Here is a 17,749-nt window from a genome sequence, read left to right on the forward strand (position 1 = left end):
CTCTTCCTCAAGCGACTGAAGTCTGCACTGGCACACTGAAGGTGGTGTTCGACTTAATCATCGACGTCTGCTCTTGTTGACAGTAGGCTCCCGAGGTATGGAAAGTGGTCCACGTTGTCCAAGGCCTTGTCGTGGATTTTGATAATTGGGAGGCAGTACTGTGTGGCGGGGGCAGGTTGGTAGAGGACCTTTGTCTTACGGATGTTTAGTGTAAGGCCCATGCTCTCGTACGCTTCGGTGAAGGTGTTGACGATGGTTTGGAGTTCGAACTCCGAGTGAGCGCAGACGCAAGTATCGTCTGCATACTGTAATTCGATGACAGAGGATGGGACAACCTTGGATCTGGACTGGAGGCGACAGAGGTTGAACAGTTTCCCGTTTGTTCTGTAAATTAGCTCCACTCCAGCGGGGAGCTTATTGAGGGTGAGATGGAGCATTGCAGCAAGGAAGATCGAGAAGAGCGTTGGTGTGATGACACAGCCTTGCTTAACCCTGATCCATATGTGAATTGGGTCTGTGGTGGATCCGTTGGTCAGGATCATGGCTTGCATGTTGTCGTGAAGCAGGCGGAGGATGGTGACAAACTTTTGAGGGCAGCCGAATTTGAGGAGGACACTCCGTAATCCCTCACGGTTGACGGTGTCGAAGACCTTTGTGAGATCAAAGAAGGCCATGTACAGCGGTTGGTGCTGTTCCCTGCATTTCTCTTGTAATTGACGCGCGGTGAAGATCATGTCCATTGTGCCCCTTAGTGGGCGGAATCCGCATTGCGACTCTGGGAGAAGCTCTTCGGTGGGAGGTATATTTATGGATTTAAGATGAGGGACGGGATATCTTTCTTACTCTTGTCGCCCAGTTGCAGCATTCCCCAGATAGGTTACAGCGCTGGCTACATGTAGGACAAAGCTTCCTTAACCTTATCCTTAGAAAAGCAACTGTTACTGCACCAGAGTGATTTTTTTCTGATTCCAATATTATTCATTCATTTAGCTTTTCTGACTAATTGCTAATTAGTGGCAAATTACAGAAAGTTTTGTGGTTTGACCTAAAGCTTATTAGGAATGGCTAAACAGTGGGTCTTATGTGATGATTTTCTGAGGTTGAGGCTGGGACTGAGGCATAATTTGGGATAGAGTAAAAGAGGTTCAGTATGTATTTGACCACTGACTTGGAAGTGCTTAATGTTTTCATCCAAAGTGAAGTAACATACAGATAATGTCACGTAATCAAAGAGAGTACGTGCCTTGCAGTGAACTATATATAATGAGTTTTGTATATGTGGATATTATACTGTGTATATATTTGTGTGCAGAGATGTTTTTAAATTTGCAGCTAGTGCAAATCTAAGTATTTCTTAGTTTAATGTATTTGCTCTTTGTTCTATTTGTACTGTAGTCCAAAAAATGTTCAGTCCTTTAAAATGAACAGTTAGAATAATTAGGAACTGATTTCTGATGCCTGATTTGACTTTATACTTGTAAGTGTGGCTGCATGGGTTGTCAAGTTTATTGGATGGCAGTGTAATTTGTACCACAATCGAGTTGATGCATACATGGGATGTAATTTATTTTCAATGAAATACAACTGTAATAATGCTTGTTAAGAGGTCCTGGTGTGTGAAAGCAATATACTTTGGCATTGGCTTAATTGGAGCAATTATTTTAATATTTCTTTACAATTATGCTACAGTACAATCTTTCCATACAGTTAGATTAAACTAGTGATTTTTGTCATTTCTCTTTAGAAATCAAAAGATTTTTGCATAAGGGAACGGTCTCCATTTGAGTCTGAATTTTTGCCACTGACTTACCTAGCAAGAATCTTAACAGAAGTGGAAGATCAAGGCAAGTATGATTGCCTGCCTTTGGTGTATCTTTGTCTACTTAATCCAAAGTATGTTCGCCTTTATTGCAAGAGGGTTGGAGTCGAAGCGTAAAGAGAAGAGTTTGGTGAGAGCACACGTGGAGTACTGTGTACAGTTTTTGGTCTCTCTACTTAAGGAAGGATATACTTTCCTTGGAGGAGGTGTAACGAAGGTTCACTAGATTGATTCCTGGGATGAGAGGACTGTCCTATGAGGAGTAATTGAGTAGAATGGGCTTATATTCTCGAGTTTAGAAGAATGAGAGGTGATCTCATTGAAACGTATAAAATTCTTAGAGGGCTTGACAGGGTAGATGCTGAGAGGCTGTTTCCCCTGGCTAGAGAGTCTAGAACTACGGGTCATAGTCTCAGGATAAGGGGTCGGCCATTTAGGACTGAGATGAGGAGAAATTTCTTCACTCAGAGGGTGGTGAATCTTTGGAATTCTCTACGCCAGAGGGCCATGGATGCTCAGTAATTGAGTATATTCAAGACTGAGAGCGATAGATTTTTGGGCACTAAGGGAATTGAGGGATTTGGGGATAGGGCGGGAAAGTGGAGCTGATGTAGAAGTTCAGCCATGATCTTATTGAATGGCGGAGCAGGCTCGAGGGGCCGTATGGCCTACTCCTCCTATTTCTTATTTTATGACTCTCTACCTGTAAGGACATGCCTGGTTTCTCTGAGCTACTTGCCGCAATGACATGATGGGTAACCCACACTGAGGAACTGTCGATGTAAACCCACATCCCACCACTTTATGGCACTGCATGCTGGAGTCCAGCAGGCTGCACCACCTTTCCTTCACTAGTTGTACGCTTAATAAATACGGATTTTATTTCTCTTTGCAGCATTAAATCCTTTTGAAGAGCAGGAGAATGTGGATGCAAAGTTTGTGGAGGAAGTAGCACTGAAGCAAACATTAATTCTTCTTGGTCTTGAAAATAAATAGAATGATAAAGTTTGAAGCTGTGAAGATACATTAAAGGGGAAATCTTCAATACTGACAATAACTATCGAGTTATTATGATTTTTTTGGTTTTGTTTAAGGCTATATGTAAAATTGTAAAAGTGACTAAGATAACATGCAACATGACATGTTAGTGAAGACAGAGGGCAGGTTGTCTCTCAACCATGTAGGTATGGATTCCACTTAATTGCAAGTGTTAATTCTACTTGCAATTCTTGACTTGACTTGAGATTTTTCAGATTCTATGTTAAGCTGCTCCAACGTACTATTTAGAGCGATGAATTTCAAAGAGAACGACTATGTTCAAACCACCTGCCAGCTTATTACGGTGGACATGGAGGAATCTGTGGCTGAGTCCATTCTGTGTTCCCAAATGAAAGAATATGTGCAGTGGTAGGAATGGAAAAAAATAAACATAAAATGTTCATAACGTGTAGGGCTGGATTTTCATTGAGGAGTCGGGTTGGAGGTGGGACTACAACTTTCGGGGTTGTAGTCCTACCTCCATCGAGTTCTAGCCAACCCACGTGATTTTGACTTGATTGACCTTGTTGAGCCCGCTCAGCAGGCCAATTAAGGGCCACCCGGCAACAGATTGTTATTTCATCTATCAAGACCTTTTGACAGATGAAATATCAGCGTTTCACAGCTGTTTGAAGCTGTTAAACACTGACAATCTGTACTCCAAGTTAATTCCTTCCTGTCAGGATGATTTAGAGATCTCCCCAGAACAGAAAGCTGAATGCTGCAATTTTTGACCGCTCGCAGCCATTCTACTTTCAGTGCCGGTGAGATAAGGGACTCCCGAGACCTGAAGGAAGGAAGGCTGTAAATGTGTGTAAAGGTATATAAAACTTCTTTAAACACTTTACACACACCAAACACACTTACCTTTGCACTCATGCACCCATCACTCACCTGAACACCGGACATCTCGAACCCTCCAAGCCCTTCATCCCGACGGTCCGCCTCCTCTAACTTGGCATGGTTTGGAGCCGTCAGGAATCCCACACTTCAACATTAAAAATAGGGATTAGACTAAAAACTGCCTGTTAACTACCTGTTAACAAGCAGTTAAATAGCACTAATCACCTTCCCGCCTCAGGGAGGCAGGTCCCAGTGCAGGACGGGTACCCACCTCCTTTGAAACTGGCATGGAGACGGGTTGGGTGCGGGATGGTGTCGGGGGCCCCCAATTTCGGGATTTTAACCCCCCACACGCCTCCAAACCCGCCTCCACGGCCCAATGAAAATCCTGCCCGTAGTATTTGCCATTAATAAGTGCAATTTTAGCTCACCCACCTTAATGCAGGTTCAACTTCTCATTTAAAAAAAATTAAAATTTGCAATAATGCTATTATGTATTTACTGATTAAATATACGTCCATAGATGGCTGTCGTTTGAAATATTTAACAGTGGATGGTGTAGTATCTACAGTGTTTGAAACATGATTCTGCATAAGGTCCTTGTTCTAATGGGTGATGTATTGATGAGACGAAAAGTATTATTTACTTTGAAATGCTTTAGGAATAACAAGAAAACATTGCATCTAATGTAGTAGAAACAAAATCTCTAGTGAACACAATCTTGAATGCGTGCAGTTGATATTCTACTGTCTGCTTCAGTACATAGTATATAACTGCCAGTTCACAGTGAATCTAATCAGTGAGAGAAATTGGCAATTAATTTCTAAGATTCAGTCTTCCGTGCTGGTTGGAAAGAATGCATCATTCTGGTAGCAATTTAAAGACTAGAAGTTCCCCTAGGAGTTGAGCAGTTACAGAATAAATACAGTACTTCACTAGTGACGATGGATTCTTTCACTTGTACTTCCAGTGCTTGAGTTTTTGTTTTTTCCCATTTGTGAAAGTGATTTCCCATGATAACAAAGCTACATCTTATTTCAGCATGTAAACTTGTGTGAAGTTTGATTTGAAAAGGAATGTACGGAACTATAGGAATTGATATGTTTTTAACATTGATGCACTGTTGCGTTTTGATGTGCGTTTTTTTTACAATGCCAGTATGTTGCACACACTTGTCTTTTTAGCTGAATTTAAGGCAGCAGTTATTTGCCTGATGATTTCTATTGAATCAAATAAATTTGTCCATTTTTTCCCCCTGTTTTTCTCACTTAAGTTTATTGTTTATGTAACTCATTCATAAAATTAAATCATCCGTCTGTCAAAAATGTGTAAAGCTGTTACCATTTGCCACTTCTAATGTAGGAAGATGGTTTTGCCAGCTTGCTCAATCACAAGAGAATGGAGTAAAACATGCTTTCTGAAAGGTTTTTCCCAAATAATCTACATTACTCATGAGTATTACTTTCTCCTGTTGCAGAAAATCAAATTTCCCCACAAATATATAGACCACAATTGTCATCTGTCCATTCATCACAGAATCAGTAATCTGATTTAAATACCTAGGTAGCGCAGCAAATCTGGGAAAAAATGTGCCTCATATTTTTAACATGACAATGACATTTTCTCATGACCATATTTTTTTCTTCTTTCATACCAATTTTCTTCCCTCCTAAAACTGTTGATAACTTGTGGGGTATGGTTCCATGGATTCTGTTTGCCCTCTGGTACCACACCCAAGTGACCATTATTCATGTGTTAGCCTTGGCAATGAGAGTCGGTATGCTGCTCAACCTAATCCTGTCCTCACCCAACACCATGCACATACGCTTCCAGCAACACTAGAGAGCGATCAGGATTTGGAACCCTGCCCATTTTTCTCCTTCTGAACCCAGCCCTACAAAGGCCAATTGTAGCACCCTACTGGTGTCCTGGCTTTTATCCCTTTCCCCAATTACAAGTTTTGCTCCAGACTTTTAAAATACAAGTGCAGTCCAATGAAATATCCTTGTGTGTTTGTATTTGTTTACCGTTGCTGAATTATTGGCAAAATATTAACTCTCATGTTATTGCACATGAACAGGATGCACAGGTTTGCGCACCTGAGACTGTACTTCGAGGAGTCGATTTCTACTACAGTTCTGCGACTTCATGACTCTGTAAAACATAAAAAGTTGCCGATGTTTGAGATCCGTCGACTCTCCAGCGGTGATTCAGGTTTAAAAATGCTCAGAGCAATATATAATGTAAATTTAACTTTCTTAACTTGGAGTATGAGCTCAGAAGCTAGAGAATTTGAGTGTAAAATTAACCAACCTCTAACTAATCTTCAGATTACAAGGACTGTCTCCTCCACCCTGAGCTCTGAGCACATGGAATAGACTACCAGATAAAGCAGTTAAGCTATGTCATGTAACTATTTTAGTTGATCTTAATATCTGGTTAGGAATGTTGACGGGTTGATGAGGGTAAATAAGGTCTTACCAGCAACACCCACATCTTGTGAATGAATTTTTTAAAAATGATAACAGTAATCTTATGCTTTGTGGAATATAATGGTTCCTGAGCTTTTGGCTATTTGGAAATGTCATACCATGTCACCTGCAGGAAGGTAGGTTAGTGAGATATTCTGCAGTTTTGCTTGATTTACTTTGGGATAAGGAGAAACTTTGCAGACCATTCAGATTAAATAGGTTGGGTAGAGAGTACAGTAGAGTGGAATATTACATGGTAAGCGAAGGAATGGGTTTGATGGGCAAAATGGTCTCTCTTATTTCATGCTTTCTTACAAGACTGATCATTGTACAGGAAATGTCAAGTTTAGTAGATTGTTTATTCCGTTAGTACAAGATATTTGGTCACTATTTACATACATATTCTTGGTTTAAACAATGTGTCTGTTAGAGATAGACCCTAGTATATATGGATTGTCAGTTTCAAAGGACTGCTGATTCTGTGACTTGCATTTGGAGATAGTTATAGTGTGCAGAATTTTCCAAGCGGAAATAATCTTTGTATTTGCATTGACACTTTCTACCGTTTCTATTAGTGTTTTTTTTAATGGTTTTTCAAATTGTGGGTTAATGCTATTTGGATGACTGGGAGATCCCCTGGATGATGGCTTTTCACTAAGCAACCTTGTTTATTTTAAGGAATAACTTTTTCAAATGCATCAACTAAGGCTTTTTAGGGATTGATTGGCTAAGTTCCAGTTAAATTTTGCCAGGTGTTGTCCCCTTTTTGAAAGAGTTTCAGGGTTATTTAAATCACGTTACGCGAGAGGGGAAAAGTCTGTGCCCAGTTTGTACCTCAGAGTCTGAGAGACGGAGGGAACGGCAGCAGAAAAAGAGGAAACAACTTCTCCTAAATTGATCCCAACTCATCGCCAAGGTTGGGGATAGATAACCTTACCGCCTGCTTAGGAAGTTTAACCACTTTATTCACTTTCTTCTTTGAGCTCCATTTGGTATTGGAGTTTATTATTTTTGGTTGTATGTTTAACGACAGCATTGAAGAAGGAAAGAAAAACTTGGAGCAACTTCTTCTGTCAACGCTGCAATGAGACTTGAAAGAATTTAAAGATTTTTAATAAACTTTTCACAAAAAATGAGTGCTAAAAACACTTTCTCCCCCTTCTAAGTTTCGAATATGATTTTGGAAGAAACAAGCAAAAATCAATTTTCCCCCTCATCTAAATGAGTTTCAACCAGGTCTTGAAGTCCAAACACTTTTAAAGAGGCTCTGAATTGCTTAAAACATTTTAAAATTGAAATTTCTCAATATTTGATTTTGAACAATCAACTGAAGTGAGTAGCTTTATACAAACATGCAACCACGCTGTTGAGGACGGGAAGGTCAGGGGAGGATTTGTAGGAGTTACAAATGACTTTTTATTGACTTTAAAAAAAAAATCAGTAAGACGTTTAGGAAGAGAACCAAAAAAAGGGAAAAACACAAACCATTTAATTTTGTCTGTTCTATAGTCCGAACAAGTCCCAGGAATAATGTAAATATAGATTTCCTCTTAAACATTTAGTGGAGTGTTAATAGAAACAAGAGTTATGTAATGATGTATAAAAATTGCAAGAAGCTACTTTAGAAAAAACTATTATTTGTTTATTGAGAAAGACACAGAAAATACTTTGATTAAACTGATAATGTACAATTTCGATTTGCTATAAATGTTTGAAATAGGAGATTAAAAATTGAGAGTATAATGAAGTTTGTTTCCTGCTATTTAATTGTGAAGTACCTAAAATAATTCAATAACGGGGATTAATATTGTGGAGAATGAGAGAAAAATATTCAAAGCGAAATTTGTAAATTAACATCGTTACATCACCATATTAGTTTCCAAGTCAGTCTGATTGGATCTCCTGTCCAGGAAGAAAAATACATGTTTATTTCTGTTAAATCATAGCTTTTCCTGCTTTTTGTTTTTAATTTGGTGTCACAAATTGTGTATGGTTTTTTTGCACTTCTGAGTAAGTGCTGCATTTCTGACATGTTACATGGGGGGGTGCTGGTTCAAGAAGACAACGTTTATTAATGGAAGTGATTGAAGTTGAAAATATGGATACCTGTTTTTGATCAATTCTTTTTAATACTGTGAACTAAAGAACTGCAGCATTTTATATTTGTTAGTTGTCTGATTGCATTGTGATTAATATTCAAATTACTTGTGTGGACGTACAGCACGTCAACGCAATAGGAAAGCCGCTGCTCCTGCTTGCCTGTGCAGCCACTGCTATAGTGACATGAGGGATTGGCTAATACATTGAAAACTTTAAAATTAATACAAATTGCACGAATAGATATGCCTCTTTCAGCTCACCTTGGGCTTTAGGATTGTTTGTCGATACGTAACTGTGTAACTGAGTGACGTTTCTGAAGCATTATTGCATTATTATGCAGTTCTTTTATATCCCAGTCATTTCTGACGAGTTTTTTTTAAATAGTGTTTGTACACGATGAACTAAAAGCTTTTAATTAATTCTGCCATAAACAAACTTGCAGAATGGGCACGTAAATGACAAATGAATTTCAATAATAGATAAGTGTGAGGTGGTGCATTTTGGTAGGAGGAATAAGGAAGCTACCTAATCCTTGGAAAATAAGCGTCTAAATGGGGTAGAGGTGCAAAGGGATCTCGGGGTATAGATTCACAAATCATTAAAAGTAGCAACGCAGGTTAAAGCCATAAAAGTGCAAATAAAGCATTGGGGTTCATTTTGAAAGCAGAGAAGTTATATTAAACTTGTATAGAACCATGTCTGATTGTCTCATGATTTGAGACAGTGGGGTGGCAATATGGCATTACTACGTATATGCTTTTAAGTGGCTGTTGTAAACATTGTTGTTGTAACTAGTTGTTGTAAAATATGCTCACTGACGAAAAGGTCGCGTTCAAAGGAGTTCGTGGCCCGCTCAGTACAAAAAAAAATTTGAGGGAACATTTATCACAACCAATGCATCCACATTCTCTGTAGCCACCTCTTTTAGAACCCTAGGATGTAGGCCATCTGGTCCAGGGGATTTGTCAGCTTTTAGTCCCATTAGTTTCTCGAGTATTAATTACTTTAAGTTCCTCACTCTTATTAGCCCCTTGGTTCCCCACTATTTTTGGTATGCTTTTTGTGTCGTCTACTCTGCAGACACATACAAAATATTTGTTTAAAGTCTCTGCCATTTCCTTATTCCCCATAATAATTTCACCTGTCTCAGCCTCTAAGGGACCAACGCTTTCTTTAGCTACTCTCTTTTTACATACTTGTAGGAACTCTTACAATCTCTTTATATTTCTTGCTAGTTTATTCTCATTCTATTTTCTCCCTTTTTATCAATTTTTTGGTCATCCTTTGCTGGTTTCTAATATCGCGCAATCCTCAGGCTTACTACTATTCTTTGCAACATTATAAGCCTCTTCTGTTAATCTAATACTATCCTTAACTTCTTCAGTTAGCCACGGATGTATCACTTTTCCCGTGGAGTTTTTATTTCTCAATGGAATGTATATTCGTTGAGAACTTTGGAATATTTCTTTAAATGTTTGCTACTGCTTACCTACTGTCATACGTTTTAATCTAATTTCCCAATCTACCTTAGCTAACTCTCCCCTCATAGCTATGTAATTGGCTTTATTTAAGTTTAAGACTCTCGTTTCCAACTGAAGTATTTCACCCTCAAACTCACTGAAATTTTATCATATTATGATCACTCTTCCCCAGAGGATAGTTTACTATGAGATTACTAATTAACCCTGTGTCATTACACAACACAAGATCTAAAATAGCCTGTTCCCTGGTTGGTTCCATGACATATTGTTCTAGAAAACTGGAATGCATTCCATGAACTCGTCCTCCAGACTATCTTTGCCAATTTGATTTGCCCAGTCTAAATGAAGGTTAATGTCCCCCATGATTATTGTATTACCTTTTGTTACAAGCTCCTATTATTTCTTGATTAATACCCTAACGGTATAGCTACTGTTTGGAGGCCTCTAAACTACTCCCACCAGTGTTTTCTGCCCCTTGTTATTTTTTATCTCCACCCATACTGATTCTACTTCCTGATCTTCTGAGCTAAGATCCTTTCTCACAACTGTCCTTATGTCATCCTTTATTATCAGGGCTACCCCCTCCCCCCCACTTCCTTTTCCATTCTGCCTGTCTATTCTAAATGTCAAGTACCCTGGAATATTTAGCTCCCAACCTTGGTCACCTTGCAAACATGTCTCTGTAATGGCTATTCGATCAAAGCCATTTATCTCTATTTGTGCCACTAATTCATCTATCTTGTTACAAATGCTTTGTGCATTCAGATAAAGAGCCTTCAATTTAATTTGTTTACCATTATTCCCTGCTTTCACCTTATTCACTGATGCACTTTTACCGTTAAATTCTCTGTCCCTTCCTGTCACACTCTGCTTAACTTTACCCAAATCGCTGTCGAGATTCACGTATCTCTGGTAAACAGGATCGAGTGCAAACCAATATGGTGGTTATATTGTGTTTAATCAGAGTTTAGGATGGAATATAACACACCAGTAATACAGCAAAAACATACGACCGTGACCAGCAGCTTGTACCGCACCCAATCAAACAGATGGCTGGGATGCGTGAACAGTTCTCTGGCTTCTGGCCTCTCTCTCTAGGGCCTTCGATGGTGAGCATGGGATCACTCGAGAGTGTTCGACCAGCTGTTCGGCTCTCCCTTCCGCAGTCTGTGTGCAAGCCCTTGGGGTGTCACTTTTTATTCTCTTTTTAGGGGTGGGCCTGAGGCCAAGTTATTGACAAGACCATTTAACCTATAGAGGTTCCTCCAAAACTTCATCAACCAATGACAGCTTAAGTTCTTTGTCTTGGTGTTAGGATGAAAGCCCTCCCAACAGAGGGTCTCTACTTCATCCTTGTTTTTTACATTTTGAAGGTTCCTCCATTGGAATCCATCTTATCTCTTTTTACTCTCTTCCCCCTTAACCCAGCAAGTACAAGGCCCCAGTCAAAGCTGTCGCACATTAACCAGTCGCTATCTCACCATTCTGACCTTCACAAGTAAGGTCTATGATTTACTCCCTTTTTCTACTGTGAACTTTTCTCTCAGAACTTTTACATTCCCATGAATTATGATTTTGCGCTGCTTTCAGTGTTCAATAGCTGTTGCTTTATACCTTTTTTCCCTTTCAAAAATACATAGCAACTTGTAGCTGCTTGGGCTATCTACATTTTTAGGCACCCCTAGTTTCTAACATCGCTACTCTGCTCCATTGCCTTGATTCTGTATCTCTTCTCAACTAATTAGTAATTGACCACTGGCCATGATCTAGTTGAATACAACTATTGAATAAACATTGTGGTATGGACAATAATGGATATATAGGGCTAGATTTTTGGGGAGCCGTCTGGCGGGGTTTCAGGCGTGGGGGGGGTGGGGGAATCCCGAATTTGGGGGTCCCGACACCATCCTGCCCAAAACCCCACCCCACGTAAGTTTCAGGGGCAGCGGGTACCTGCCCCGCACTGGGACCTGCCGAAACCAGGCGGGAAGGGATTAGTGCCAATTAACTGCCTGTTAACAGGCAGTTTTTAGCCTAATCCCTATTTTGAGGGGTTTCGTGTGGGATTCCCGACGGCTCCAAACCACTCCAGGTTAGAGCAGGCGGGCCGTCGGGTTGAAGGAGTTGGAGGGGTCGCGATGTCGGCGCTCAGGTGAGTGATGGGTGCATGAGTGCAAAGGTAAGTGTGTTTGGTGTGTCTAAAGTGTGTAAAGAACTTTTACTTACCTTAGCAGCCTTTCTTCCTGTAGTCGTCGGGAGCGCATCACACAGCCGGAACTGAAAGCTGAACGGCTGCGATCTGTCAAAAGTGACAGCCTTCAGCTTTGAGTGCCGGTGTGAGTTCTAACTGAGTCTGTGCAGAATGACTCAGCTTAGAACTCAGACTGTCAGTGTTTCACAGCTTCAAACAGCTATGAAACACTGATATTTCATCTGTCAAGAACTCTTGACATGAAATTTCAGTCTGTGACATCACCTGTTGCGGGGTGGCCCTTAATTGGCCTGCTGAGCCCGCTGGGCGGGCTCAACAAGGTCAATCAAGGGAAAATCGCGCAGATTGGCCGGACGTCTAAGTAGGCGGGTCAAAAACCCGAAAGGGGAAGTCCCACCTTCCCGACGGGTTTGGCAAAATCTACCTCATAGTCTATACCATCACATCACTTGGGATTACACATGACAGGCCCAGCTCACTGCCAAATACTGATAGATTTCTTTAGGCTTCTCACCAGAATCCTTACACTTCTTCAGGAATGGACCAGTAGCTGATCTGGTATAAGATTAAAAATCTCATCTATAGTCAATGGAAGTTGGGTAACTGTCCAACTTTTAGAGGAAACCACATCAAGAATTGTGCCTGATCAATAGTAGGGACATATACGTTAATCAGATTTTGCTTCACATTCCAAGGGATTAGCTTAACACATGTATTAATGATTGCCATAATTCTGTATTTTAAAGCTAAAATCCTCAGTTTTCCATTCCTTGATCTATGTGAGGTTATATTTAACCATGAGAACTACCTGTAGCCCCTCCTGAACAGAGCAAAAGCACCATATACATTAAATAATAGGGAAAATTAAAAGTAACACCACCCCAAAATCTCAACCACCAACAAAGATTTTTTCCCCCCAGAATTTTTGTCCTTCCCTCCAAATTCATTTTTCCCCATTGGCAATCCCAGCCTGTGAACTGCTCAAAAGGGCTACTATGGCGAGTTACGAGCCCCCCACGCACTCCCACCCCCTATCTCTGACATTCTCATCTGAGGTAGACAGTAAACTCCTTCTTCTTAGGCAGTCTCTCGGAACCAAGGATGACGTGCTTTCACATTAAAAATGAGATTGCAGGTGACTGATGAGTCCAATGCGGGACCTACAGTCTCTTGTCACAGGTGGGGCAGATGGAGGTTGAAGGGGCGGGTGGGTGGGGTGCTTGGGTTGACGTGCGCTGCCTGTGCTTGGCTTCCGCTTGCTCCCGGCGAAGAGACTCGAGGTGTTCAGCGCCTTCCCGAATGCTTCTCCTCCACTTTGTGTGGTCTTGGGCCAGGGATTCCCAGGTGTCAGTGGGAATGTTGCACTTTTCCAAGGAGGCTTTGAGGGTGTCCTTGAAGCGTTTCCTCTGCCCACCTGGGGCTCACTTGCCGTGTCAGAGCTCCGAGTAGTGCGCTTGTTTTGGGAGTCTCGTATCAGGCATGCGGACAATGTGACCCGTCCATCGGAGCTGATTGAGCGTGGTCAAAGCTTCGATGCTGGGGATGTTGGCCTGAGCGAGAACACTGACGTTGGTGCGCCTATCCTGCCAATGGATTTGCAGGATCTTGCGGAGGCAGCGGTGGTACCTCTCCAATGCTTTGAGGTGCCTGCTGTACATGGTCCATGTCTCTGAGGCATACAGCAGGGCGGGTATCACTGCTGCTCTGTAGACCATGAGCTTAGTGCCAGGTTTGAGGTCCTGGTCTTCAAACACACTCTTCCTCAGGCGACCGAAGGCTGTATTGGCACACTGAAGGCGGCGTTGGACTTCGTCATCGACGTCTGCCCTTGTTGACAGTAGGCTCCCGAGGTATGGAAAGCGGTCCACGTTGTCCAAGGCCTTGTCGCCAGGGCGGGAGCTTTCTGAGGGTGTGATGGAGCATTGCAGCCAGGAAGACCGAGAAGAGCGTTGGTACGATGACGCAGCCTTGCTTGACCCCGGTCCGTACGTGAATTGGGTCTGTGGTGGATCCGTTGGTCAGGATCACGGCTTGCATGTCGTCGTGAAGCAGGTGGAGGATGGTGACAAACTTTTGAGGGCAGCCAAATTTGAGGAGGACACTCCATAATCCCTCACGGTTGACCGTGTCGAAGGCCTTTGTGAGATCAAAGAAGGCCATGTACAATGGTTGGTGCTGTTCCCTGCATTTCTCTTGTAATTGACGCGCAGTGAAGATCATTGTGCCCCTTAGTGGGCAGAATTTGCATTGTGACTCTGAGAGGAGCTCTTCGGCCACTGGGAGAAGGCGATTGAGGAGGATTCACCCCCCATCTCTGACATTCTCATCTGAGGTAGACAGTGAACTAGTCTCTTCTCAAAACACAAATTTTCCCTTCTTCATATAGAATCAATTTTATCCTAGTCTTGCTGTGGATCCTTCCAACTACATTGCCTATTCAAAACCTATCCCTTGTATGTCTACCTTTTGACTTCAAATTGGTTCCTCAACATCTCATAGGGACAAACCCCAATTCCTGTTCAGGAAAATTGCTCTAGGATTTTATCCTGTGGACCAAAGCACTCAAACCTTTAGGCACAAACATCATTATTCTTGATGCATGCCTAGACACGTGTATGTCTTTCCTTTTTATATAGGAACCATCTACAGATTGATTGTTATGGCTTCATCAACCAGCTACCCAGGCTTGCTTCCTTTCTTTCCTCAAGCTAATAATCCCCCAAGCCCAAAGCTCAAAACAACAAATGATGTAGAGTATCATGTCTCTTGTGCTGATGGGCTAACATCTTCAAGCTGTTTTTGGGGGGGGGGGGGAAATCCTTTGCTAGTATCTTGCTTTCTTCATGGTTAAGATATCTTCTGTGAATGGTAACAACTTGCAGCTTGTCTTGAAACTCGAGCATTTTGATCATGTTGTGGGTTTGGTTGTGATTGCAGTGAATGACGTGCACACTCAAATTTTCATATTTAGACATTCTTTAACCCTAGAAGCCTGAGTAATGTATCCTTGAGATAGGCTGTGGTATTGCATCCTTCCAATTGCTCCAGTAGAGCTGTAAAATGGAAATTATTTGTCTTGATGTGATTTTTCCAAATCATCCAGACTATTATTCACTGCTGGCATTTTTCAAGGCAGACTCTCATTGTTCTACCCTGGACAAAATCTCCTCTAACAATGCAACCCCAGCTCTAATTTTGGTCAATTCCTGCTGAAACACAGCCAATTTCTGTTTTGCCCCGTGCTCCTTGTTTATGCAGTTTTTAATAATCTTTATAGTTATTTAAGAACCAGGACTCAGTCTGAAGGAGGAATAAGATCTACTGAGCCAATGCTGGCAGGTCACAGAGCCCTTGGAAGTTTGCCTCTCGTGCATTTTTCCCTGCTTTGTTTCCCATAGCTTTACTCGGTGTTCGGAAGGTGTTGGAGGCTTTGTGAGGGAGTATTTCTTTGCCCAGACTGTTCACATCAAACTGTCTGTGGGTTCAGATTGATGGTTACGCCAGAGAACCAGCAGAAGCCTCACAAATCACCATTTTTACAAATGCATTCCAGGACTCTTGTGCAAATTCTCTTATTTCATTACAGGATTCTTCCCTTTCTACGCAGTTTCTTTCCTTTTCCCTCGAGTGCGGGACATTGGACCAATTGGTGCCTCAACCATTAAGTTCTGATAATTTTATCACACAATTAATTATGTATTTAAAATATGAAAGAAAAAACTTGACGTCTAGCTCCAGAAGTCAGGAGTAGCAGAAAAAGAGCAAATGCTTCAGGAGAGCCACAGATAGGCAATGAACAACAAAAAGTATTTTTTTTGCCAACGTACAGGTGATAAACGAGAACAAAATTATATATTTTTTAAACATTGATGGCAACAGATTCAAAAATACTTGTAAGAGTCTTTCAAAAATAATACTGTATAGGTGAGATGCCGCTGGCTGCCACTCCAATGTAGACCTATAAAAGTGCTTTCATGTACTGTGCTTGTCCATTGTACTGATTTAGATATTTATTTTTTCTGTGGAGGAGGTTGTAGTTAAAATCCAGCTGATTGATGGAGTGAAATCTCCTTTTTTCATATCCCTCTCTTTCTGTCTGTCTGTTTCTCTCAATGTATGTCAGTTCCTTTCTCTATGTCTGGTCCTCCATCTCTATGGCTGTTTCTCTCTCTATCTTTGTTTTTCCCCTCTGTCTCCCACCAGATGCAATGTACTATTTCCAGGTGGCCCTGCTAATTAGGGTGAAATATAAAATATTGAACTGGTACAGTAGGGGCGCGCATCTGAATTCATTTTGGTTGCACCTCTGTGTAGCGCTTTGGGTCATTTTCTACATTAAAGGCACAATATAAATACTAGTTGATGTCGTCGTTTAGGTCAGAAAATTTGCCTGGATGACTTTTGCAACAACTGCAATCATTCATTATGTAGTAGGAGTGTTTCTTCAGGTATTCAGAATTTAAAAAAATCTTCTCTATAGTTGATCTCTTGAAAACAATGCATATTTTATTGGAAGTTTTTTTTAATAATTAAAGAGGACCATCAAGGAATGGGTAAAATTTCCCTGATTACAGTCCCTTTATTTTATAACATTGAATTAGATGAAGACAGAAAATGGAACACTGAAGAACTGCAAAACTCACCACACTTATTGTGCTAATTTTGTATGTTGTGGTTTAATTGTTTGCTTAATAAGATAACGGGTTAACACATCCTTTTCACTGACAATCTTCCAAAACATGGCACAGTAGCTTCAGAAAACAGCACTTGAGTTATAATTGACCACCTTCCACAGCGATGACATACTTGTAGCAAAATAATTAGGTTTAGTTTATTGGCATCTTGCATCTGTTTGCAGCATTTACAATTCGGTATATTTTACCAAAGAAAATAAAAGTATCTTGGGAAACAATCTAATTTCAGTATAATAAGTGTCAGAGTTTAATCAATATAAACTGGCTTAGATATGCAAATCTATCTTAACTTAAAATAAAACTATTTGTGAAAATTATACTTTACCAACAAATCAAAAACTTTCAAAAACAGTTAGCAATTTGTAAACAATTTAATTTTTTAGATGCTTTGATTATTCAGCACTGAAAAATATGTCTCCTTGTAGGTGGACTTTGTTACAGTATTAATGTAATGCTTTTTAGGATACAGGTAACATCAATATCATATTTCAATGGGTTTGTTGACTGGTTTTCTATAATGTCGCATGTGTGCACTGGGCTCACTGGGTTTAAATGGAACCATTTTTCCATAAGGGTGTGGAATAGGCAGTCCACAGTCACCATCTGGGATATATGCATTAGGTCGTGGTTCAGCTGTTGTAAAGACTCCACCTGGCAATAAATGCTTTTCCTCTTCAGCTTCCTAATTTAGGAACAAAATGGGGAAAAGTGTCTTCATTGTTTACTTTTAATGCAATTGCTGAATACTGAATGATGTAAAAATACTTTATTGTGGATTGGTGGTGCACTCGGTTGCATCTAGTGGGTATTTAATAAGTTATTCTGACATTGTGTTGAATTCTGGGAGATGGTTCTTAGACATAGGCCATCGGATTTACTGATAGTAAAAATATCCTAGCAATGGATCTCTCACCTCTATTACTACAGGTACACTATCCCTTATCCGAAAGCCTTGGGACCAGCTGAGTTTCGGTTTTTGGAATTTTTCAGATTTCAGAAGGTATTATAAGACTGGGAAATTTGTATTTAATATAAATTTTAAAAGTTCAGGCGACCTCTTGCGACTGTTCCGTGTCTCATTCCCCTTCCTG

The 17,749-nt window shown here is 40.7% G+C and overlaps 2 protein-coding genes across 7 annotated transcripts in view; one reads left to right on the plus strand and one right to left on the minus strand.

Annotated features, from left to right (window-relative positions):
- Nucleotides 1-4,956, plus strand: part of gsap (gamma-secretase activating protein) — a 91,842-nt gene extending 86,886 nt beyond the window's left edge. For all 4 annotated transcript variants that reach the window (XM_086010414.1, XM_086010415.1, XM_086010417.1 and 1 more), the window contains 2 exons: nucleotides 1,745-1,844; nucleotides 2,715-4,956. In XM_086010414.1, the coding sequence (XP_085866540.1) occupies nucleotides 1,745-1,844; nucleotides 2,715-2,815 (201 nt within the window). In that variant the 3' untranslated portion in view covers nucleotides 2,816-4,956. The remainder of the gene's footprint in view (nucleotides 1-1,744; nucleotides 1,845-2,714) is intronic.
- An 11,656-nt stretch (nucleotides 4,957-16,612) lies between these two features.
- ccdc146 (coiled-coil domain containing 146) overlaps nucleotides 16,613-17,749 on the minus strand; it is a 161,697-nt gene continuing 160,560 nt past the window's right edge. For all 3 annotated transcript variants that reach the window (XM_086010422.1, XM_086010420.1, XM_086010421.1), the window contains one exon: nucleotides 16,613-17,340. In XM_086010422.1, coding sequence (XP_085866548.1) covers nucleotides 17,140-17,340 — 201 coding nt within the window. In that variant the 3' untranslated portion in view covers nucleotides 16,613-17,139. The remainder of the gene's footprint in view (nucleotides 17,341-17,749) is intronic.

This window comes from Somniosus microcephalus, chromosome 17, assembly GCF_052327205.1.
Source record: "Somniosus microcephalus isolate GS21.2 chromosome 17, FLI_Smic_1.0, whole genome shotgun sequence".
Taxonomy (NCBI): Eukaryota; Metazoa; Chordata; class Chondrichthyes; order Squaliformes; family Somniosidae; genus Somniosus; species Somniosus microcephalus.